We start from the raw sequence: 26,662 nt of genomic DNA, 5'->3' as shown, positions 1-26,662 counted from the left end.
TAAAAAGACAGTGGTTTCTTTATTTGCAAATTAATCACAAAAATATTGGCTACCAACAATAAAAAATATTAACAACGGTAGGTTTGATTGTACAGTCCAGATGATTATTTCCTTACAGTTATTTTACTCTATCTATGGATACCCTACATTATGATACAGAAAGCACAATATTGGCAGTGTGAAAGTCATGGGCACCATCTGCACGTCTGTGTGTGTGTGTGTGTGTGTGTGTGTGTGTGTGTGGTAAACCGTATAGAAAAAAACGAAACCATAACTAATCCATTCATATTTAATAATTTTTCTGATCTATTCACGCAAAACAACAAACAGGCTTTGTACACTGAGAAGATTTCATTGAACGTAATTTGTGCTAGGTGCAAAACTCCCCAGTTTACCAGGAAACATGATATTGCATTATTAGAAGTCAGTTGTTGTGTTGGGAGCAGAAATACTAGACGATGAAGCGGAGAATAAGATCGTTATGTGTGATGATGATGATGAATTTAAGAGCAGCATGTAAGGTGCATGTTTCTGTACCGCAGACGGTGGTAAACGATGTACATGTCAACAAAAAAAAACAAAAAAAACAAAACCTGTAATACAAAAAAATGCTCAGAAGAACTGAACAGTTTCCGGTGGTCTGAAGAACTGAACAGCCTCCAGTGGTGAAGACAAACTATATGCGTCATACGCTATTCCGCTCCTTGGTCAACAACACAAACATTGTGCTTGTCAAGCGTCATACTTTGAGGTCAACGAAGAAAGAAAACAATGTTTTTTTACAAATAAGATCTGTTTTTATCCAAAATAAACACTCTTAGATACTGTTTCCTTTTGTAATATTGCCAAAACCCCTTCCCCTAAGTGTCCATCAGAAAGCAGGGAACGTCAGGGGCAATCAATCATCAAACATATAGCTTCACTTGTACTTTTTGGTGCCTTTTTGTGTCGTCCTTATGAAATGCACTCGAATAGAGACTGATATAGATATTTATGTTGAGTCAAGTCAGTCTAGTTCATTGGAGGAAAAGTGCACAAAAGAGATCGATGGGAAAACAGAAGAGAGCTAAATTAAATCCAATTAATTTTATGTTACATAAAATTAGATTCAGGTTTGTTTTATGACTTCTCATTTCAGCAGCGAGAGAAATGAAATCCATTAGCGCAGTGGTTTAATTCAGCCCCAGAGACCGACTGGGCTTTCCCCGAAGCTTTACGCAGATGGTCCTGCCTGCCACTGAAAAGGCATAGTGTCTATTTTATATATATATATACGTAGCATCCTTGCTTACATTCATGGGTGTAATTCCTAGGGTTCAGTAGCAGTCGACAGTTCCTACAGAATACACAAGTCATAGAAAATGGCCTTTTAAAACGTTCTCCTGGCAGAAGCAATACATTCCTGGACACATTCTGATGACAACCCTGAATGAAGAGTGATTAAATGTTGTGATATGCTAAAAAAAACGGTAAAACATTCATTAAAAAAGATGATAAAATATTATTGGCGGGCAGCTTTTATGAATCACTATTAAACCGGCAATAGCCTTATTTAACGCTCCAGTGAGGTTTGTGATATAATGCCAAAATAACACACGGCTTTAGATCTCCACATTCATCATTCCAATTAAGATTTCAAAGATGAGCGCCTCGTGGCTTGTCAAAAAACATCAATTTGTATCCTCTTGTGAATTGATCTGTAATTGGCTTGATCGGGTTGCATTAAGCTCCAACAACTTACCCAGCTTTTTTTTTTTTTAACAGTTTCATATTTACAGTCACATTGATTATGGATGTAGCTTATCTGTGTTTTAGTACCACAATTCATCACGCATTATTAAGCCGTCCTGTGGATTCGCAACTAATAGCCATAAATACATCGTAATGAAATTTCACCTTTAAACGTCACATTTGTAACCTGGAGGGTGCAGCTGTAATGAATAGGCTCAATATCCTACCAAATAAAAACAGTTTAAAAGTAGAAGAATGAAACTACAAGGCGGACAGCCTTGTGTTGTGCAACACAACACATGAAATAAGTGTTAAAATAAGATTGAACCAAGTAAACAGAGTCTGACTTTAAGGTATCGCTCTGGCACTTATTCATCCGTTACGGCCTTGTGTAGATCCGTCATGAGAGATATGTGCCCTCCTCTCCTATATTGCATGTCCATTAGCTCTGACATCACGTCTCCCTGGTACTTCAACACACCAGAGGCAAGGAGCATGTCTTCTAGAAGCCTCCTGTTGTGATCTCATGTACTAGCTGAGGTTCTGTGGCAGGTGTGCCCCAGGGCGATGTCCTGGGCCCATCACTGTTCTCCGAAATGGAACAAAGCCACTAGCGCTCCACTGTGCGTCCTCTCCGTCTTTTCCTCTAGAAGCTCAGTTCTCCAAACTGAAGGTCCACAAAGCTGACCAGTTGACTGGCTGGTGTTTGACAGGGGTGGACAAGAGGGCGAGTCCCCTCAAAATAGACGGAGGGGTGTCTATTGTCTGACCAATGTGTCCCCACCCCTGTCCTCAGGTTACCTGCTGTGGAGTAGCTCCTCTCTTAGCCAGCTGGGCAACGGCTGACCCATTTTGTACAGCAGCTTGGAGAGTTCAATGTTGTGCTCATGGTAATACTCTCTCAGAAAGGTTCGGGACTGTGGACAAAACAAATATTAGTGTCAGTTTCTCAGCCAGCATTTCACATACATGCCATGCTAAAGCAGGAGTGTCTAGTACAGCTTCTGGATAGCCAACACAGGACACAGATTTAAGCTCCATCAAGGTTTATTGCAAGTATCAATACAAAAGTGCTTAAATATGGTAAAAGCAGAACCTAGAAGGACAATGAGCCACCAGAAACAGGTCTACACACCCCTGTGCTAAAGCTCTGTGTCAGCTGATATGTCAATATTGGACAATTTCTGATCTGTATTGGATATGTCATTCATTCATTTATTTTCTTGTCGGCTTAGTCCCTTTATTAATCCGAGGTCGCCACAGCAGAATGAACCGATGAGGAGAATGAACCCATTCACACACACACACTCATACACTACGGACAATTTAGCCTACCCAATTCACCTGTACCGCATGTTTTTGGACTGTGGGGGAAACCGAAGCACCCTGGAGAAAACCCACGCAAACACAGGGAGAACATGCAAACTCCACACAGAAACGCCAACTGAGCCGAAGTTCGAATCAGTGAACCATCGACCCTCTTGCTGTGAGGTGACAGCACTACCTACTGCGCCACTGCCTCACCCTGGATGTCATTTAAAATGCAAGTTTTACATTCAAGACCCTTAAAATACCACAAACAAATGAATATATTGATAGTGATCAAAGTCTTTATACTTACTCAAAACAAATATAAAACTATTTTCAGTTTTTTATAGAAGTCCTTTTTTTCAGTAATATGAAAAGTAATATAATAAGGAAAGCTAAAACAAATCTAAAGACATTACAAACCACATAAACCCCTGTTTGTATTGATTGGTTATAATACTCTGAGTGCATTTTTAAATAATTGTCTTTTTATTTTTATTTTTATTTTTTGCCAAAATAAAGATTCTCGGTTGCATTTTAAACAAGACATATTGCCTTCTGAAGAGCACTTTGGAGTAAAAAAAAATATATATATATATCAAGGCTGCCATATTGAAATTTCTTTCCAAACCAAAGTTATCAAAACTGGTCACTCCGAAGGGCCCTTTGAAATTAAGGAGCTTGAAACATTTAACTGATGAACCATTTGGGAAATTATCCTTTGAGCAGGGACGCTTTTTGGTGTCACACACTGCACTCCATTCGGAAGGGCTCATCCCTACGATCTACTACCTTCAGAGAGATCCTCCAAAGGGATAAGGGCATAGGGATGAACCCTTCAGATTGATTCAGATCATTTACTAACCCTCATGCTGTTCTAAATTCACAAGAAGTTCATTAATCTCCACATACAAACAAAGATATTTGTAATTAAACCTGATTTTGATTTCTCCATTCAAAGTCAATTATATAAAAATATAAGCCAAAATTAAACCAGTTCATAAAACTCAGCAATTATGTTTTCATCTCTTTAGGAATGTTTTGATGCATCAGAACTTTGCATGACAACACTTTTAATGCAGGGAATTTCATAGAAATTAATTTGTTTTCTAAAGATAGAATTATATCAGAATGACATGAGGGTGAGTCTGATGAATGTTCTTCTATTTTGGGGTGAACAAAAACTTCATTTCTCATTTATCCAGACATCATCATCATCATCATCATCAATATACCGTTAAAATGGCTTATATATCTCATGTTAAAAGAGAAATATTGTTGACTGGATATTAAAGCAAACGCCTCCAGCCTGGAGAAGGTCATGAACTTCAGCCTCTGCTGTGAGTGTGTGTTAAATGACAGCGTACAGCTCTTTCTCTCAGGAGTGCTGCTACTGCGACTGCGTCTGCAAAGCCTGTTCTTTCACCCCTCATTAACTTTGATGTGTCTGCCAAGAAGCCTCAAGGTAACATCAAGGTCCTCGCGGCATGCGACTGAGCCGCTCTTTATCATAGTCTGTTAAAAGATACTGACTGAAGCTGCACCCTTCTAGAAAATACACCAGTCTGAATGACCCTGAAGAAACTTCAAAGCAATTCAGGAGCTGCGAACACTCTTGCAGAATGTTAACGCTACATTTTATTAATAAATAAATAAATAATTTACTGCGATTTGTTATGACATCATACTATATATGCTCTTACTTGGAAATTTTTACTAGACATGAGTTTGAGTAAAAATGTTTATATAAATACTTATTTTATTCAATAAAGTTGATCATATTAGTCTGATAAAGACAGAAAAAGAAAAATGTTTAAATCAGGGGCTTTTTAACTCTTCTGAAGTTAGAATATTGGTATTGTGTGTCCAAAAATGTTAATATACCCAACATTTCTTTTAAGCTTACAAAAGTTCAGCTGTTCGCAAAGACATGACTATAAATTATAAATTTGGAGGAATATATAGACAGAGTTCAGACTGCATGATTTTAGCCCTGATTTTGACTCGCCGTTTTGATAAATCGCTGACAAAAGGCTAAATTCACAGGCAAATCTGTGTTCGTTCACAAGAGTAACAACCATAGTGTGAACTAGGGCTGTGCGATTTGGGGAAAATATATAATAGCAATTTTTTTGACAGATATTGCAAATCGATTTAGGATTTAATTTTGTGGTCAAGCTTCAGCTCAATAATCTGCAAGCCGTGGCAACCATTCTGTCACAGCTCTTAAAAATGACCTGTTTTTGTTTGTTGTCTGTGACTTTAAAACCAAAACATTCCCATATTACCAATGCTGTTTTTCTTTGATATCCATTCATCTATTAATGATTCTGAAGCAGCAGACTCCATTATCACACTTGTCAGTTGTTTTTTAACATTTTTTTATTGTGGGTGTTCTGCATAGTTCAGTTGCGCAATTCTGATTGGCCAGAATGAAAGTGTGCTCACTCAATTGGCTAGTAAGATGATCACACACAGACGGCAGTCCTGCATTTAAGCCTGGTTTATACTTTTGCATCAAGTGATCGGCGTGACCCACGGCGCATGCAACACGTGTAGTTGTGCATTTATACTTCTGTGCGCTGTTTCAGTTGTTCTGCAATAACACTTCCGAAACGCTAGCTGGCCGTAGGTGTTTATGTTCCTCTGTATCGAGTTTTTTTGCTGGTGTTTTGTTTTTACTGAATGTTTCCTTAATGTACAAGTGGTTCAAACTTGCTCATTTTGAGGCAGGAACCGGCGGACGTGCAACAACTTTAACCATGAGGTAAACACAAAATAAAACTTTCCATCCGGAGCTTCTTCACTGGACTCCACACTTTTAAACAATCGCTCCATCGGGCTCACGCAGCTCTCAGTTCCGCCCAGACTTGTCAGCTCTAGCAAGCCGACCAATGATAGAGCTTCCGCTATGCGTCGTTGCGACGTGTAGTTACATTTTTTGAGAGGTGCATGTCAGTGAAGACGACGGCCACGGCGTAGGGCTATGCATCAACGCATAGGCTGCGCCATAGCATACGCGTGCGCTTGATGCAGAAGTATAAATCGGCCAGATTGGCTGGGCTGGGAAAAATTAAATAATACATTATTTGGCATGCTAGATATCTGGAACTGTTGGTGATTCAAATCTTGCTGTGTGAAACGTGTTCTGATTGAAAATAGTATCGATTACACCCAATGAGAGCGCAGCATCCACTAGTATGTGTATCTGCAGGTCAACGAGAGGTTGGGGGAGAAGTTAAAAGGGCTGTTTTCAGTCTATTTGAACCCAACAAATAAAGGAAAAACGAGTTTAAATTTGACAGGAGCACCCTTGTCTGTTTGACGTGTCATCTGAATACCACAACTAGGTCAAAAAGAAAAAAGTAAAGAAATTGCTAAATCTCTAATAAGTCAGGTGAGCAAAATAAGTTCTTTTTCTACCTCACTAAAGGCTTCTTTCTCATTATGTAATTAATAACAAAAGACATACTATGGGAACTTGCATTATTTCTGTGTCAATTCTTGCGTTTGTTTGGTTATGAGGCGTAGTTTGTGGACCAAGATGAAGTTGTCGGCGATTCTCCTATTGTAAAGTCATGTGTGAAACCCCCTCACCGATCTATCTGTATGTAAATATAGCAGCGATAGAATGCTGCCCCAGACAGTCATGCAGTGCAAAAACATCTGTGATGCCACTACTTTGAAAATCATGCAGTCTGAACTCGGCATAAAAGACAAAATCATTAGCCATCCATTTCACAAATGCATATTACCATAGACATTTTTCTCTTCCTATTAACTAGATATTTCAGAAGATAGCAATATTTAGTGTTAATAATAAAAGTGCTAAATATTAATAACAATAATGATAAAATAGTCTTTTTATTCCATCAAAATTGAAAGAAGAGAATAATAGCATATAATAGAATAATAGTATATAATAAAGTATATAATAGTTGTCAAATATATAAATATAATTAACAGAAATATTTTTTCAACACATTACTGAACACAGTATTTTAGTAACTCATTTCTAATAACTGATTTTGTTTATCTTTGCCATGATGAGAGTACATAATATTTTACTAGATATCTTTCTACTTGTATTCAGCTTAAAGTACATTTTAAAGGCTTAATTAGGCAAATCATTGTTAAACCATGGTTTGTAGACAATCGATAACAATATTGCTTAAGGGGGCTAATAATAATGAAGTTAAATGTTTTTATTTTAAACTGCTTTTACCATAACAGAAAAAAAGACTTTTTTTTACTACATTTTTATAAATACAGTGCTCAACATGCAAGTACACACCTCACAAATCTCTAATTTAAATTAATATTTTTTTTTAGGAAGCTATACTGTATTATATTTGTGCATATACGTAAGATTAGTCAGTACTGAAACAAAATCTGGAGCTTATCTAACAAAATAACTCACGATTACAGTCCAAAAACTAGTACACCTAAATAAATATGTTAGAGAAAAATATTAAATATAAATTTAAAAAGAGGAAAAATCAAGCGAAGCAAAAAAAATGTAAAAAAAAATTTGTTGAAATTTTGTAGGTTGTAAATTATTTTTGCAATATTTTGCTTGAATTTAATTGTATTATCTTTCAATTTCTATATATGCTTGGTGACTAAAATATTATTTTAATAAATATATCTGTTTAATAAATCAGTTTTGCTTAAATGCACCAAAATACATTGCCTATATTCACTTTTACTTAACATGTTCAATTCAGCCAGCAGTCAAATTTTACTAGACTTACTTTATCAGTCTCATAAATAATTTGTGTTACTTACGTAAATGAAAGTAACCCGAACATGTACAGTACTTTAAATGTCCAGTAAGTGGGGGTCAAAACCACAAGTGGTTGTATGCGACAACCACTTTGAATCACACATTTGATAGTGATTCAAAAATATGTTTTGTTGAGCAGTATTTTGTTATATTTTTTAAGTTAGTTGCAAGCTGGAGGGGGAAGGAGGGCGGGCTGCTAACAGCCCGCGGGCAGGCAGTTGAAGACCCCAGTTTAAACACTCCTTTCTATTTCTAAAACTCAGATTTGATAATCAACCTTAAGTACTAGATGCTAACATGCCTAAAAAAGTTGCCTGTCTGAACAAGCTGCCTTTTCCCATTTGCCTGAAACTCAAAAAGACAGATTTGAACTGAAACAAACAATTTGAAACAAAATCCTAATCTTACATCAACATCCATGTCTGGGTATCTCCTCCCTTTACTCTTCCCCAAGCATTTGGTCTTGCCTCCATCCAGCAGCTGACACCAGAAGCCCTTCTTCGGATCGAACCTGTACCAGAAAAAGCAATGAAGAGACAAAAGTGAGAAACGGGGCAGCAAAAACAGGAACATGTTTCACCATCAGCCCAATCAAAAGGGAACATTCCAGACAGATGGTGCACGGCGGGCCACTTGGGAGACTGCGCAGGACAAACCATCTTCAGTGTCCGGTGGGAGATGTGGCTGACAGATGTTGCTGCTTATGAGATTATGTGGTACAGCAGGAGAGGACAGAGAGAAACAGAGACACACAGAACGGTGGATTGAAGAAAGAGAGGCATGTACATGAGGTGGCGGAGAAAGCAGGAAATTAACAACTGCTCTTGTGATCCTGGTAGAGTAATGGGATCTATCAGGACAAAGAGAATAGTGGGAATCCATATGATAGGATGTGGTGGGAAACCATATATATGAGGCCCTCATATACTGCAAGTTCTTCATTTTTTGCTTAAAAGTTAAATGAAGTTTAAAATACTCAAGGAGCAGTTTAATGTTGGTGGACTTTCCCATAATGCCCACAATGATAAAAGTAGAGTTTAGATGAATATATAAATATGGAAATGCTCTCTCTAGTGTTGTTGTTTTTACTCAAGGATGTCAGATTTTGATGAAGTGAACAGAAGATATTAAAGGAATGCTACACTTTTTATTTTTTTTTAATTTTTTGCAAATTGTTTGCATTGTTTGACCATTTTTTAATCCATTCAGTTGATCTTCAGGTCTAGTGGGAGCACTTTTAGCTTAGTATAATAGTTAATCATTAAGTAGGAAAGTTATTGAAACTCTTCATAGAATTTTTCGAGTGAGACGCTAATGGTCTAATCAATTTCAATGATCTATACTGAGCTAAGCTAAAAGTGTTCCAGCCTGACCTGGAGACTGGCTAAATGGATTAAAAAATGGTAAAACTCAAGTGTTCAATAGTAAAATAAATTAAACAATTTCCAAAAAAAAGTGGATTGTTTTTTTAACTGGAGAATTCCAAGTGACTTTAATGGTTCAACTGTATCTTTGTTCGCCTTGGTCTTCACTTCTGCGACAGGTCATGGTATGCGTTTACTACAGGCAGTACAACATATTACTATTAGTCAGTGGTGCAATAGTCATATTGTCTGAAGTTCATTCTAAACTGATGCAGAAGACTTAGGTGATGTACAGAGACGTTTTGAGAGGCACGGGCTCGAAAAAAGGGCTCTTTTCTATTTTTTACACAAAAAGCTATCAGATTTTATCTAAAATACTAATTTGCGTTGTGAAGAACAAAAATCTCAGGGGATTGGAATGACATGACAGTGAGTAATTAAGAGCAAATTTGACATTTTTAAGTGAACTAACACTTTAATAACTCCATTGTCAATCATAAACAAGAATTAAAAATATTGGGGAACAAGTGTCTTACGCAAGTATCTTGTGGTAGTTGAGTGTATTTATTAGGCCTAAAAACTTCTGGATTTTGTCCATTACTGAAGCTGGTTCTGTCCTCAGCATCTGACCATCTAGGACCAATATCTAAAAGAAAGAAAACAGTACATGTAAAATCATCAAAAACCCACTTAAATACACAATGCATAGACACACATGCACTAAGCAGAATACCTGACTCGGGTGATAGTGTGTGAGCCACCGCTGTAGGTGTGTGGCATAAAGCCCGGGCACCAGACACCGGCTCTGCAGGACCCTCAGTTTAATGGGCGCGTCCCGGCCTGCAGTGATGACATCATGGAATGTATATTTCTGAGCCACAGGATCATCGTGAGCTCTCTGGTGCTGGAAAACAGCAAAATCAGCAATAAATAAAGACATTCAAAATGTAATTCAAGTAATAAGAAAAAGTAAGTACGCCCTATTTTTTGAAAATAGTATTTATTCTATTTCAACGCTGGATTTTAAAATTAAAAGTATAACTTTAAAGGGGTGGTCCAGAATGTAATTTTAAGGCTTGGTTGTGTTTATAAGATGCAAAGCAATGTGTCCTCATGTTTCACTTGAAGGAAATCACGTAATTTTTTCATATATCTCACTTTGATTATACACAGCTACTCAGCTAACATAAAAACGACTGTCATATTTCCTAGTTCCTCTAAAAGACCCGCCCTTTAGTGACTCTGATTGGTCATAGTCATAATGTGCTGCAATTGGCGGATCGGCTCCACGTCACGCCCGTAAAAGCATTCGCTTTTCTGCTGTGTAAACAAGCAGTCAACCTCCCGCCCGCTCTCTAAAAAAAAAGACTGTGCTGGTGGAGTGTGTGTGTGTTTACAGCAGTTTGACTGATAAATATGAATTTGTAGCTAAATCATTTGCCCGCAAAGCAGCATTTCGCATTGTTTACATCATTGCTACAGTATACCGTTAACGCTAGATACTGTACATGTCATGATCAATTTTAGCAAATAAAAACACTTACTTGTAGCTTACAACTTCTGCTTTGAGAAGATTTTAGCCGAATCCAGCACTGAACTGGGAGAGATTCTGGAGCTGTTTTGTCAAATCATGCTTGCTGTGTATTTTATAATTCTCTGGAACATAATTAATATTGAACTAAAGGCACTTCTGTCTGTGTCGTGTCCTTTGGAAGCCCAAATACAGAAACAGACGAAGCTCTGTGGAAACAGCCGTGTTTAGACGCATTTTTAGCTTCATCTCTGCTATAACGTTACAGCGCCTCTGGCCACGGCCCTTACCTGTATGCGCAGTGTGGGATGCGCTGTAATGAACTTTTGTGATCTAACAGGGGGCGGAAGTATTTTTTGTAGCCCCCAAATTCATTTATTGTAGGCTTTGCTAAGATAACTCTGTAAAAACCAAGGTCTCCCTTTGCATTGAACTTAGAACTTTTTACATTCAGAGATGTTGTTTATGTTCACACAGCTACATTACACATCAACTAAAGTTTAAAATATGAGATTGTAGTGGACCACCCCTTTAAGGGATAATTCACCCTTCACTTGTTTCACCAAACCTATTTGACGTTTTTCTGTCAAACACAAGAAATATATATTTTTTTAAAGTTTCGAAAAACCTGTAACCGGTTACCAGTTTCCAGCTTTCTTCAAAAAATCTTTTTGACCCAATGAATTTATGGCTGCTCAAATTTTCTGAAGACTGTCAACCGAAATGTACAGCTACCTATTCAGTATGACATGATCATTTCTAAAAAAGTTATCCTATGTTTCTGGAAGAAAAATGTCAGGTCTCTTTTTTTCTGACTGGCTTCTCGGACTCATCTCCCCTTTACATTTGGAAAGAATAAGATATACCTCTTCTGGGAACTCTGCGAAATTTGATAAAATGTGGGATCCAGTTTTAATTTTTTTAAAACACCATAAGAACTAATAGTGCTGTTTAATTTCTGATGACTTGTAAGATTTTTTTCTCTCTCTCTTTACATTCATTGTTGTGTATATTTGTAGGTCATATATGTCTTGTATGCTGCAAATTTCCCTTGTTTCATGCTTTATTTTACATTTTGCACAGATTATTGTTTCATTATGGGTTTGTCTGTCTGTTCCTTGCTTTTCTATGTCTGCAAAAACTAAAATAAAAATATTCAAAATTTCAATAATATATCATACTAATAATATAAAAAATATATCTTAACATAATAAAGAAGCCATTTGAGGGAGAGTAAATAGTAAAAAAAAATTAATTACCTATCACCTATCAGACCCTTTAAAGTGATAGCACAAATTATGCATCCTCCAGAAACTCAACATACACTACAATCTTCAAATAAACCACCTAAACGAATGGCAAACCATTTTTGTAACGACATAGTAGTAAATGTATATACTAAAAGTGTTAATAAGTGTTAATAATGCTCTTAATCTTAGATAAGAGCCTTAATGATTACAACTCATATTTTGAAATCAATTAAGACATTAGGATTTGAATTTAATAAGTTAATAAATGCATTTTGATAACTAACTAATAATTTATTCTAGTCAAGAATATTGTACGACAGCTGCTAAACATAAATAAGTTCATTTTCAACCTTCATTTATTTATAATGTACAATTAACATTCCTGTATAAAAATGTTTAACTTTACAAATTACATCATTCTGCATTACTTTTTCAGGTACTATTGCTCAGAATGTTCATAAAAGACAACTATTCATGCTCTTTTATTATAAAATAACTTCCTGCCACTGCAAAAACCAGCTTTACCTTGACTAATATATTACCGGTCTTCTGGGAAAAGTTATAAAGCTGCCGAAGTGTAAAATATGAGCCCCGAAGGACTCAGCAGAATGACGCCGTGTACAATATTTTTTATCTTTCGCAGATCTAATCTTCTGTCCAAAGCAGGAATCATGGCCTTGACTAACCCTGGATGCGACTAGATGACACACGAGCAGTTACGGAGATACTGACCTGATACCAGGAATAGGCTCTGTCAGCCGGGTTGATAAGGATGGTGATGATTTTGGCTTTAGGCAGAAGAGCAGCTGCACGCCGGGCTGCGACCTCTGAGTCAAAGTAGTTGGCACTTTTCTCAAAGTAGAAGTCTGAGCTAGTGTTGGAAGGTAGAGGGAAATGTTCCATGTACCTACAGTTAAAAACAAAACAAGCAATTAGCATTCCATTAAAGCATTGAAAAATGAAAATTGTGTTAGTAACTACAGTACTGTGCACTAAGCACTATACCAGTGTTGTTGGCCTAAGACTTTGCACAATGTCAATCAGTCAATAATCACAAGCACAATAATCAATCAGTCTCTTTATTAAAAACAAACAGAAAATAAAAAATATGTACAAAAAACAACAGCACAACATTTCCTCTTCAAGCAAAAGTCTGTTTAATGTGGCTTCCCTTGGTACCAAGCACAAATAATGTGCTGTATATAAACAGCCTTCTTTTAGCACTTTCCAAAGTTCTTTAGTTTAGAGTTCCTATCTTTTTTTCTATCCAGGTGATCTCATACAGCCTCTATAATATTCAGGTCTGGACCCTGTGGAGGCCATTTCATGTTCATTAGCTGTTTTCTTTCTTTCTCCAAATAGGATTTCACTGTAATTAATGGTCGCCATAATGCTGAAAATGAAAACTACTACCACTGAAGACCTTTCCAAAAAAAATGCCATAATGAATTGAAACCTATCTGTACTTTTCAACATTCACAATTCCATCAATTAAGACAATATTGCTCCAACACTTGAAGAAATGGAGCTCAAACCAGGACAAACACCCTCTCTCCAACACCGTCTTTCACATGTCTTAAACATTTAAACTAAAATAATTCAAAGTCTAATCTAACAACCTTGGATCAAATAAAAGATAATTTATTCACCCTGTATAAATCTCAATAAAAAAAAATAAAAATAAAAACAGTCAAAAATGTACATGTACAGTTGAAGTCAGAATTATTAGCCCCCTGTTTATTTTTTTCACCAATTTCCATTTAATGGAAAGAATATTTTTTCAACACATCTACAAACATAATAGTTATAATAACTCATTTTAAATAACTGATTTATTTTACCTTTACCAAGATGGCAGTAAATAATATTTTATTAGACATTTTTAAGACACTTCTGTACAGCTAAAAGTGACATTTAAAGGCTTAACTAGGTTAATTAGGTTAACTAGGCAGGTTAGGGTAATTAGGCAAGTTATAGTATAACAGTGATTTGTTCTGTAGACTATCGAAAAACATATAGCTTAGTAATTTTGACCTTAAAATGTTTTTTAAAAAATTAAAAACTGCTTTTATTCTAGCCGAAATAAAACATTCTCCAGAAGAAAAAAATATTATCAGACATACTGTGAAAATTTCCTTGCTCTGTTAAACATCATTTGGGAAATTTAAAAAATAAAAATAAAAATCATGAAAAAAAATTATAACTCTGCCTTCAACTGTATGACTCAAACATTTACACAAGTATTTATGACTTATGGGTTTGTAAATATCCATTATATCATCAGTAAAACAACAGAATTAATGTTGGGCTAAACAAATTAAATTGAATGTGTCATGATCACAAAAATGTGAATTAACTTTATTAATATTGCATAAAAAATGTGCGAATAAAGCAGCGTTACCATCCGACAAGTCAAAGCGAACAGAAATGTCACTTACTAACTGGCATCAAATATCAAAAGTGAAAACAGAATTTGCTGCGGTAGAACCTTTTATTTAATAAATGAGTTGCATCTTAAAAGACAATTGCCGACACACAGTAAATGTATGGTGGCATTTGAAGCCCTGGGACGCAGAGCACAGACACTCTTGACAGTTCTGGAGGTAATTAATAATATAATAACACTAATACTGAAACGGTTAATGGTTTTAGAATGACCAAAATAATATTTCAGATGTGCTCAGCCTGCTGGTTTGTGCATTCTCACACATTTTCATCATCACATGATCTCTTATGATAAAATCATATGACTATTTTAATGAGCATACTGGAATTTAGTAAAACTGTTTTCATCGCAGTTTTTTCTTATCGAAAAAAAGTTTATCCTACTCAGTTTTGTGCATACATTTTTTTTCAACAGTTTATTGGATTCGCATATCTTAAATGCAATGGTTGGAAACGTAGTTACTAGGGATGTAACGGTATTGTAAATACCGTCATACCGCAATATAAATTTTTTTCGATATTACCGAAGTCGCATGACTCGGTAAAACTATAGGTCTTCTGAGAAAATTTGCTCAGGCGATTGAAGCGAACGGGAGGTAACGAAAACTACTGTTCCCATCAGCCCATGCTTGACCATCATCCCTTGCGGTCTGTTGTCGCTAAAGATCCAGTAATGCGGAAATGGAGTGTGCTGCTAGAAGCGGGGATGAAAAGAGCTGGAAAACTCTAAGGCCCCGTTTACATAAGTTTTGCTACGGTTACGCCAACCGTCCACACTACGCCGGAGTTCTCGAGCGCCGAAAATGGAGCGTTTCGAAAACGCAGGAGAGGTTGTTTTCATTCTGAAACGCTGCTGCTCCGTCTCATTGTGGATGATGGAAAACGGAGACGTCTGAAAACGGAGGCGGGGCTGCAGACGTTCGCCTCTGATTGGGGCTTTTCCTGAATATTAAGTAGCCTAACACGCACAGTTCAGTGCTGCATTCTTTCCGTGTAAGTTCAGACTTCGCAAGTTTTGATCAAGGCTGCAGTCTCTTCTTCTCAGTTTGATATGGAAAAGCAGACTATACCGAGGACACGGGTAAATCTTCAAAGGGAACAGTGTACTTTATAACTTCATTCACATCACCCTGGCTTCGTTGTTTCACTTTCTCAACAATAAAATGTAAACATGATTTAAGGAACTGCCTATTTTCATTTTAATATTAGCAACTTAGACAGCAGACATGTTGAGGCGTCGTGCTGCATAAGATGAGCGTCATCTTCACTGTGTGGACATTTATAACAAAACGGAGCCGATAACAACTGCCTCCTTTCAATTTCAGTGAAAATACGAAACGCACCCTCTCTTTTGCTGAGTATCAGTTTTAAGAATCGATAATGGCCATTTTAAAAGTGTAACATACAATAAGTTTATACATTATAGGAAATAAAGGCAAGCGATCAGTCAATATACAGAATGTACGTGATTACATTAATCATTAACTTATCTTTGCGCTCAGCCAAAACACGTTACCTGAGAACAAGTAATAGATTCAGGGAATCTATTAAAAAATCTATTAAAGTCAGGGAATATGTCGTTAGATAAAGACAACAAGATAAATGAAATATCCCGTTTAATAAATATAGTGAGATTAGATCCAGCGGGAGATGCTTGATGAGAAGTCCGACTAGCAGAGCTCTCATCTGGGTAGGTGGGCTGAGTGTGATTAAATGTTGATTGTGATGAGTTTTCAACAATACTAAATTGAAACTTTTTTTTACATGGTTTAATAATTTTTTGTTATTAAAATTGAAGTTCCTGTTTCAAAGCTTACAGATAGATGACTAATTTGTATGTCATTGACACTTTTGGCACTTTTTTGGAGTATTTTCATAAGTTTTGTTTTTTCCTGTAAATGATTCAATAAATACCGTACCGTGACATTCATACCGAGGTATTACCGTACCGTGAAATTCTGATACCGTTACATCCCTAGTAGTTACTGTCTATGGAGGAAAAAGGAAGCTCCTGGATTTCATCTAAAATATTGTTATTTGTGTTACTAGCTTCTCAGAGATTTGGAACAACATGAGGATGAACGATTAATAACAAAATTGACATTTATTTGCATGAATGAATCCTGTAAATTTAGTCCAGATAGAAACTGCATTTCAGAACTTGTACAAAAGCAGGCTGCACTATTGTTTATCTCTGTTTGTTGAAACGCGTCTCTCTTTTTATAATCAGCATCTTGTTTCTGAGATCAAAACCATCAACCGCAGTCATTTTTTCCCCAACTGATTAAAGAGAAAATGAAAGACAGGAAGAGAGAGACAGAGGTGCTTGATGATGTGCATCAGACACCTGCTTTCTATTAGTCACATTCAAGACGACTGAAAGAGGTAAAGAAAGAGCTGGTAATGCTGTTTTGAAAATGACCCATACTGCCTTCCTTTCAAGGAAACATTAGCCTTTGTGTCTCTTAATACTCTTTACTTCAAAGCATGCCAGACCTTTACAATGATTGTACTTCATAGCAGTTTACAAGAGCTATTGGCTATAAAGAAGCCATGAAATGTGGGTTTTTTTGTCCGTGTTGACAAACTTTCTAAAGAGACAAGAAGTTGGAAATAATTTTAAGGCCTTGATATACTTTGGGAAAAATGAAAAAAAGAATGAATAATTAGGCAAAAAGTTTAGTTGGTCTAAGACTCGTTTTAGAGTCGAAATGAACTTTCCAGAAAACCTTATTTCTGCTGGTAAACCCATTTGAACTACCATTGGTTTGTGGTGTGATGTCAAGGGTCCATAGTTTCCAGAGCCAAACGCTCAGATGCCAAAAAAAGTACAACAAATTATACCAATATACGCTCACAGTGTGCTGTAATACAACATTGTTATATTTATATCCATGTCTAAACTCAGATGGTCACACAGTGATTCATCTTTTATAAATCATTAAAATACTGGTTTCTGTTATGTAGGAAACTGTAGTTAACATCGCAACTTTGTAAAATATTTGCTTTAATACGACTAAACAGTGGTCACAAATGGCTATTGAAAGAGTTTTCTAGGTTCAAACAAGTAAAATGTTTTCATTCAGTACATCACAAATTAACTAGCAGATTGCTAGGGTTGACTGTTTGTTAAGGCCCGTTCACACCAAGCATGTACTAAACCTGCTATAAATAGTAGAAATATAACAATACAGATAGAGTTCTTAAACATTCTGAATGTAAAACAGCAGCAGAGTTCAGACCACAACTATAATGACAAAAATAAAGAGAAACAATATCATTGGAATAACTTTCATTAATTTCAGAATTTTTTATTATGATAAAGCACCTAAAGCCAGTCAGAATCCATTGAAATGTAAAGAGTTTGCGCAGTTTAAAGCTACGGAAAACATTAGCCCTGCTTGATTTCAAGCACTTTATTCAAAAATTATTAAAATATAATGACTTTTAGAAAACAATCAGCTATACCAACAAAAATACAAGGAGGTTGTGCAAGCCAGGGTCTCAAATTTAAGTATAAAATTGTAAGTACCTCAGGTATCCAGTAAAGTTTGTTGCATGCTTTGAAAATGCTTGAAAATTGTTGATTGTGATATCTTTTCTTCTTTACTACACTGGCTATGATTGCTATTTTCATTGGATTAGATTAATATATTTTAAAATAAATATTACACAAGCTGGAATCACTGATCAGATGTGCTAGTAGCAAACTGAGGACATCTGCTGGTTACAAGGGGTAATGCATAAACAAAAAGCAATAACTAAAGATAAACATGTTTTACCGTTTGTCAGTAAGGACACAAATACATTTCTCTTCATATTAATGCTTATAACTATAGTGCTTGATATGAATCAGCCTCATAGTTGTGCTGTGGACTAAGAACAATTATCGAATAATATAGTTACTGTAAAATGTATCATCATTGCTGTGAATGAACCTCAATATTTGTCATCATAAAGTTGACTGCAAAGCTAAAATATACAGATTAAAAGACACACATTTAGGCTTTAAATTAATGTAGTTTCTTAAAGATTTACACCAAAGGTAATGTTTTATGTATGTGTGTCTGAGGGCATGTAAGATCATATTCTATCTTAGATATATTTATTTTCTTATCCAATTATTTGAGTAACTTCAGTGCTTAATTTTTTATAGACCAAATGATTGTTGTTTAAATATTGTACTTGTGGCAATAATAATAAAGATCTATTCTATTCTATTCTATTCTATTCTATTCTATTCTATTCTATTCTATTCTATTCTATTCTATTCTATTCTATTCTATAGCTTTAGTTACACAGGCAACATTCCATTTTAAAGATGAGATATAGAAAGCGATTACATACCAGTCAATTCCTTTGTGGTAGTTGCGGCCGTTGAAGAACTGGATTTCCTCGAAGGTCTCTTTGCTGGGGTAGTTACTGGTCAAATCTGAATGCATGCTCAGAAAGAGATAGAGGGCAGTGGTTCCTGAAAAACACAGAAGAAAGTGAACAGGTCAGTTTTCTGGGGAGTCTAGTATTCAGGTACAAAAATTTATAAAAAAATAAAAATAAAAATGCTTTTCTTTCTTTAGTCAAACTATCTAAAAATTCTTAAAACAAGTAACAAAGTTTAATTTTTTCACTTTCAGAACAAATAAGTCAAAATTAAGAGTGTTTCCCTAAAACAAGCAAAATTACCTGCCAATGGGGGAGGAAAATATTCCTGTTTTTACTTTGAAATGTAAATATCTGGATTAGAAATAAGATTTTTTTTTAGTCATAAATTGTATAAATTCTGTATCAATAATTAAATAATTAATCTTTGTTACACCTCCAAACATAATTTCTTGTACTCAAAAGTTTTAGATGTTATTAAATGCTCACAGTCATTAAAACACATGCAAATGATAAACTTTCAATCTTTTATGGTTAATCTAGGCAGTGACTCTACAAATCACATGAGTTCTGTGGCTACTGGTCAACTTGAATTCAGCCTCAACATTGCATATCTTGCGATGTGACTATTGTGTGTGCGCACATTACGAAATCGAAATAAAACAATATATTGTGCAGACAGTGCAGCCCTACTGTGGATTCAAGATAAATAACATAAAAATGTATTTGTTTCTTCCACATAACAACCACTTTGATCCATAAGACCTCAATCTGTTGTCCAGGTATATCATTTTTCTTTTTTATCTGAATACCTATTGACTTCAATCACCAAGAATCAGCAAAAATTTCAGTGGTAGAAAAAACATCTTGGATGGTCTGAGGGCAGGTAAATTAACAAAAGATTTTTTTTTATTTAGAAGTGAACAATCTCTTTAAAAAGTGAAACGTTGTGACATTCATAGCCTGCTACTGAAAGCTTTAACATGCTGCCTTTGGAGACATCATTCTGAGGCAGGACGACATCATGGTATGTCCAAACAAAAATTCTGCTTCGCTTCCTGTCTCCAAAGATACTTTCTTTTAATCAATTTTCAAAGGCAGCATAGACGTGTCCTTCGCTGTCTTTACTATATGTATTTAATTTAACTGTCAGAATTCCATTTATAACAGTTGAGCTAAAAAAAAATACTGCATGTCAAAATGCTGCTTGAGTGTCAATTTGTGTGTAAATGTACATTTTTGACAAATGTTTTCTACTTTTGATGACATTCCAACCAAGACGTAAATATTTAGTTAGTGCAGATATATTTAAGCATCAAGCAGATCTTCATTTAGTGATTATCAAACTCTCTTTATATTGTTGTATATAATGAAATAGTTATGTCTGAAATCAGTTTTATGAGGTGCTTTCATGCACAAACGCTGCATGCAGGGACACTCTTTTTTTTTTTTTTTTTTTTTACATTTTTCAATTAACGTTTCACTTGTATGAGAGTTAAATCACAATTTACAACAAAATAACTGAAAACAGAAATCTAAATTTGAAAAATACCCTCATAGTATATTCATATTTTGGGACTGTGTAGGATCTAAGCGTCTTGAGTAACATTATAATCCTAGTTCACTGACGAGATGCAGTGTGCTAATACAAGCCTGAAAAGTGGAGTAATCAAGGCAAAAAAAAGAAATAATAATAATAATAATAATAATAATGAAGTCACTCTAAGGCAGTACCCCCTAATCTAACTTTTAGAAGAAGATTAACACAGTCATTTTACTACCTACTCCAAGAGTGGGCTATTGCTCCCTGAAGACATCTTTAGAAGTTTAATTAGTCAACGCTGTAAAAGTGAAATTCATATTTACTGAGGAGCATCCAGGGCTGAGGGAGAAAGTGTTAGGAAAGGTTGTATCCATATGCTATGAGGCTGAACATGAAATCAAGCTCTAAACTATGTTAAGTATTTAATATGTAAATAATTAAATAAGCAAACAATAATATTGTGTTAATAACCACACTAATCGACCCAAATAATAATTTTCAAAAAACTTTACTTTCCCAGTCTTTATACTTAGGTTGGAGATAGTTCATATATATCTTTGATCGTTATTTTGTTTTGATAATATGTGAAAATGTTCACAAATGAATTATTATAAACAAACATTACATATTGAAGTAAGATTAGTACCAGCAAAAAATAAAATAGTGCTGAATTTTATCACACACACACACACACACACGCACACACACGCACACACACGCACACACACGCGCACACACACGCACACACACGCACACACACGCACACACACGCACACACGCACACACGCACACACGCGCGTGCAGGCACACACACGCACACACACGCACACACACGCACGCACACGCACACACAAAGATTGGAAAAGATTAGTAAATGTTTATAACCTGATATCCTGATATTCTTTATATAAAATATATAACCTAATAAATCTGAAAATCTTAAAATAACCAAACATTGGATCACTGTCATCCAAAACATTTTGGTAAACAAAATAAAGGCCAGTCAACATATTCAATGCTCCATAAACCATAAATGAGTACACCCCATTTTGAAAATGAAAATTTTTATCCATTTCTCAGTGAATATAGTTTGATGCATTTAAACCAAACAGTTTTATTAAACGATTATATTTTTAGGGACGGAGAGAATCTGTGGACATTTTTTGCTGTTTCTGCACAGAACTTTGTAAAAAAAAATCTACGGATTTATGTGAAATGATTTTGAGAGTATCATAACTAAAACTTAATATATTAAATAAAAAAAATAATACCTTTTCAACTTTTTTTTTTTATGTTGACAATGCATATCCAATTAAAGCCACTTATTTGGTAAACAAAGCAAGTCTCATGTATAATAGATCTACTTAAAGACAGAAAATATTACTTTACAATTTTTTTTTTTTAAATAAATCATGTGAACATATAAGTGCATAATATTAATGACAATCATTTTAAAACTGAACAAATATAAATTTAGACACATTAACACAAGTAGATAAATAGACTCCATGGGCTAAAAATCTGCAGATTTCTGCGCGTGCAGATTCCTTGTGGGCCTAGTTATATCTGATAAAAAAAGAGTTTTAAGAGAATATTTTTATCCATATCTCTGTAAAAATAGCAAATACATATTGATGCATTAAAAACTAAACTGTTTTATTAAACGGTTAAATCTGATAGATAAGAGTGGTCACCTGATATCCAAATACCCTGAAACGAGCAAATTCACAATAAAAATTCACAATAAAAAAAAAAAAAAACACTACAGTTGTGCCTCAATAACCAGCAGGAAATTTTGAAGAATAAAATTGCTCTCAGAGCAATTCACACAGTCAGCATGAGCTTGGTGCTTTACAATATTACCCTTGGCGAGATGAACTCTAACGTTACGTCTTAAAATTCAGAGAAAGTTCAGTGATGTACAAAAGTATTCTTTAGGAATAGAAGAATAATACATTTAATCTCAAACAAGTTATTGTAAAAAACAACAACTTTACAAACAAAATTTTCAACACATTTTCTAATTTTATATTTATGTTTCTCTTGATTTTTCCTCTTTATTCAATGTTGTTTTAAAATGTATTCTCAAAAAACAATTGTCGGACTCTAATCTTAAGCTTTTTTGTTGGATTATTTCCAGTTTTGGCTTTGGTATGGATCTAATGTATATGCACAAATATTTTATTGAAAAGCATCTTATATTGAAAACATTCATTTAAAAGAGAGATCTGTGAGGGGGCTTAACGGTGGCTCAGTGGGTAGCACAATTGCCTCACAGCAAGAAGGTCGCTGGTTCAAGCCATGGCTAGGTCAGTAGGCATTTCTGTATGGGGTTTACATGATCTCCCTGTGTTCGTGTAGGTTTCCTCCGAGTGCTTCGATTTCCCCCGCAGTCCAAATACATGCAGTATAGGTGAATTGAATAAACTAAATTGCCCTTAGTGTATGTGTGTGAATGCAAGAGTGTATGGGTGTTTCCCAGTGTTGGGTTGGGGCTGGAAGGGTAAAACATATGCTGGATAAGTTGGTGATTTATTCCGCTGTGGCGGCGCCTGATTAATAAAGGGACTAGGCCAACAAGAAAATGAATAAATGAGATCTGTGAGGGGTGAACTCATTTATGCTTAGCAATGTATGTCTGTTTATTAAAAATAGTAGTAAGAACAATAATGACAATGATACTAATGATAACAACAATGAAAGACAATTTCTTAGATTTACATATGATAAACTGTGTTAGAAAGCTTATAGCATTAGCAGGAAAGCTATTTTGCATGGTTTGAAAACAAAAATCTCTAGCTGACACAGCTAGATGGCGCTAGTGGTCACATGTGGTGTGCATTTAACACTCACCAGTCTTCTGAGGTCCAATGATAAGCAGCTTGGGGAAACGGTCACAGGTCTTTTCCTTAGACCAGATGTCTTTATGCCTTTTGTCCTCACAGGGGTCCTGAAACAGTAAGAAATAAGCTGAAATGAAGTTTCACTGAAACGAGCAAATTCACAATAAAAAAAAAAAAAAACACTACAGTTGTGCCTCAATAACCAGCAGGAAATTTTGAAGAATAAAATTGCTCTCAGAGCAATTCACACAGTCAGCATGAGCTTGGTGCTTTACAATATTACCCTTGGCGAGATGAACTCTAACGTTACGTCTTAAAATTCAGAGAAAGTTCAGTGATGTACAAAAGTTCATGATGCTTTTAGAAAATATCGGAATCTGGGCGCAGATTTAGCATTAGCAGGAAAAGGGCATTATGGAGAAATTGCTGTTATCTGGCCGAATTAAAACAAACTACTCGAGCATGTCAAATATCTTACAACACATCAGTAGAGTCCAATAACAAGCGGATTTTATATTAATTCAGAAGTTGCGGTAATAACATCCCAGAGGTGGCCGCTTTATGGGATTAGCCAGATAAAAATCAAAAGCATAAACCATAAACCAGGCCCTGTCATGAGCTTTGAAGCATCTTGGGAGAAAGATGTCCTGCAGCAACCATACTAAACCCTTCATCCGGCACAGCCGAAGATGCTAATGAAGTAATGGTTTTAACCCTCGCCTCGAAATTAAAAACCTGCACAAAAATGTAAACCGGTCAAACGGTGCATTAAGATCGCAGCAATCAAACACCTGTCTCTCCTAATGAGAAAATGAAAAGCTTACGCTGCGGCACTAATGACCGAAGAGTTTTGCTTGACTACTTGCCAGTGCTAAATGGAAAATTACACTGAATTAACACATCTGGGCGTTGAATTTATTACTGATGAACGCTTGGGACTACAGTTTATGCTGATGGTAAACTTGTGCAGCCTGCGTAGGGCTTGTCCAAATACCCACACTTGCAGTCTTGGCCAAATGATAGTGTGTGGATTCAACAGGAAGAGTGCAAGGTTGTGTCTCCTAGGTCTAAAAAAATTTAATCTAGAGTCCTTATTAGAAATGTAACGATTCACCTGACTCACGATTCCATACGATGCCTGATACTAATCTCACGATAAGATTTAGTCACGATTTTTCAACAAATTATGTGAATCAAATTTAAGGTGAAGAGCCCTTTTATTTTTTCCTTATTGATGCACGTTTTGCAAAATAATTAATTTTCTGCCATAGCTAAATTGCTATTTTAAAAACAAATTTCAAAATAATAATAATAATACAAACTAAAGAAGACTCGTTAAAAATGAACAAAGTAAATCTGTGACTATGCTGGGATTTTACATTTTAAAAAGAAATATCAGCACATCTCCCCCTCTGGTCCAGGGGACTGGCCAGTGGCATAAAATACTGATTATAAAATTACTAATTATATAGTAGAATAGAGACGGGGGTTGAACATGATTATGAAGGAGAAAAATTTACATTATAATTATTAATTAATATTTAATTACTTGTCTAATTATATAGTATCAGTGTGATACACTTAAGAAGAGATAATCTTAAACAAGCCTCTGTTCAAAATATGTATCGCGATTCTTTCAACATTTCTACCGGTTTGAATCATCACATATTTGAATCGATTTTTAACCGACTCACAGTGAATCATTACATCTCTAGTCTTTATAGCACACTTAATCCACACTAATGGTTGTGCTTTTAAGTGGCATTTGAGGATAAGCGTATCCCATCATGCATCATGTTCAGAAACTTACTTGTCCTTCTGAAATTTGGGAGAAAATATTCCATTGTAAGTTCAGTTAATATTGTTTTAAAGAGCCCATATTATGGGTTTTTGAAAATTCCCCTCCATGTAGTGTGTAACACAGCTCTAAGTGAAGCGAAGTATCCAGCTAAGGCTTAAATCTGTAAGAATACAGTGTTTAAAACGGTTGATTCATCTATAAAAGAGTCGACTCATAGTGCTTCAAACGAGTCGCCTTGATACCGACTCATTAGGTGTTTCGCCATGACGTACGAACGAAACCAAGTTATTCACGTGCACGCGCAAACCCGGGAGATTTCAAACCTGAGGCCCCGCCCTCTGACGCAGAAACCCAGACACACACCCACAAACACACGCACACCCACAAACACACGCACACAAACATGCCGGTCGATTGAAGTCACACTGCAGATGGATATATTGAGTCCCTACCCAAAGATGAAACCTCAGCATTATAACCAAGCAGTTGGAAACTTCTGGAAGCTACATGCTACAAAGAATACTTCATCTGAGTTTGTTAAAGGAAGGATCAGTAAAGAGTAACTGATGGACATCAGGATGGGTTTCTTCCATTTCTCAAGTGTAAGTACGTGCGGTTAAAGTTGTTGCCTCGTTTACTCTTGCTTGCAAATGTATTTAGTTGTGATTTGTTACTTGTAACCGCGTGTACTGTATCAGGTTAACTGGATATTTGATCTTATCGCGTGCAAAGTCACGTTAAAAACGCGACGCGTGCTGTTTGTTTATGGAGCTCCGTGCTAGAGTTCTGCTCCCGCGATTTATTCGGAAATTTATTCCCGCGCCGCAGAAATCTGGCGCGGGGACAGCCGCGGGAATAAATTTCCGAATAAATCGCGGGAGCGGTCGGTAACGGGTTTAATTTGGGACGGGAGCGGGCTGTCTAGCAATATCACGGATATTGCTATGCGAATTAGAAAGAGAGAGTCTGCGTGGTGCTTGTGTGTGTGTTAGTGCGCACGCGCGCGTATGAGAGAGAGAGAGAGAGAGAGAGAGAGAGAGAGAGAGAGAGAGAGAGAGAGAGAGAGAGAGAGAGAGAGAGAGAGAGAGAGAGAGAGAGAGAGAGAGAGAGAGAGAGAGAGAGAGAGAGAGAGAGAGAGAGAGAGAGAGAACGAACGAACGAACGACAGCTTGGCTGTCTGGACTGTATACTGGATGATTTTTGGTTGTGTTCTCCGCTCTAGCGGGACCGGGCGCGGCGGGCAGAAAACGGAGCGGGTTCTCAGGCTAAAACCTGGCGGGTGCGGGCGGAAGCGGGAGCGTTGTCATCCGGAGGTGTGTGTGTGTTTTTGTGTGTGTGTGGTATGGCCAGTACACGACTGTCTCCTTCGTTCGGTTATCCGTGGCACTATCCACTCGCCATAGTGTGGCAGCTAAAATCCACGTCTATACTATCGAGCGTGTATGAACTGTGATTACTTTTTAAATTGCTGATTAGCTATTGGCCATTTCCCTCTCTGACTGAAGGCAGTCGACCAATCGCGACAGACTGTCATCGGTCCAATCAGCGCAGATTAGCTCCGTGCTAAGGAGGGGTTTGGGAACAAATGAATCACTGGACGATTCATACAGGAGTCGCTGGGATAATTAGGTAAAAATAAATGCAGATTATAAGACCATGAAAGTGTTTTTTGACCTTGCA

The 26,662-nt window shown here is 36.1% G+C and overlaps 1 protein-coding gene across 13 annotated transcripts in view; it reads right to left on the bottom strand.

Annotated features, from left to right (window-relative positions):
- The window catches only part of ndst1b (N-deacetylase/N-sulfotransferase (heparan glucosaminyl) 1b), a 194,386-nt gene continuing 167,724 nt past the window's right edge, over positions 1-26,662 (bottom strand). For 12 of the 13 annotated variants that reach the window (XM_073934933.1, XM_068215924.2, XM_073934936.1 and 9 more), the window contains 7 exon segments: positions 23,192-23,288; positions 18,763-18,886; positions 12,703-12,877; positions 9,923-10,093; positions 9,726-9,835; positions 8,234-8,336; positions 1-2,648 (listed from right to left, as the gene is read on the bottom strand). In XM_073934933.1, coding sequence (XP_073791034.1) covers positions 2,529-2,648; positions 8,234-8,336; positions 9,726-9,835; positions 9,923-10,093; positions 12,703-12,877; positions 18,763-18,886; positions 23,192-23,288 — 900 coding nt within the window. In that variant the 3' untranslated portion in view covers positions 1-2,528. 13 annotated transcript variants of the gene reach the window in all.

Source organism: Danio rerio, chromosome 21 (assembly GCF_049306965.1).
Source record: "Danio rerio strain Tuebingen ecotype United States chromosome 21, GRCz12tu, whole genome shotgun sequence".
NCBI classification, from domain to species: Eukaryota; Metazoa; Chordata; class Actinopteri; order Cypriniformes; family Danionidae; genus Danio; species Danio rerio.
Note: the sequence above shows the minus strand (reverse complement) of the source record. Positions and strands in the feature narration are given on the sequence as shown.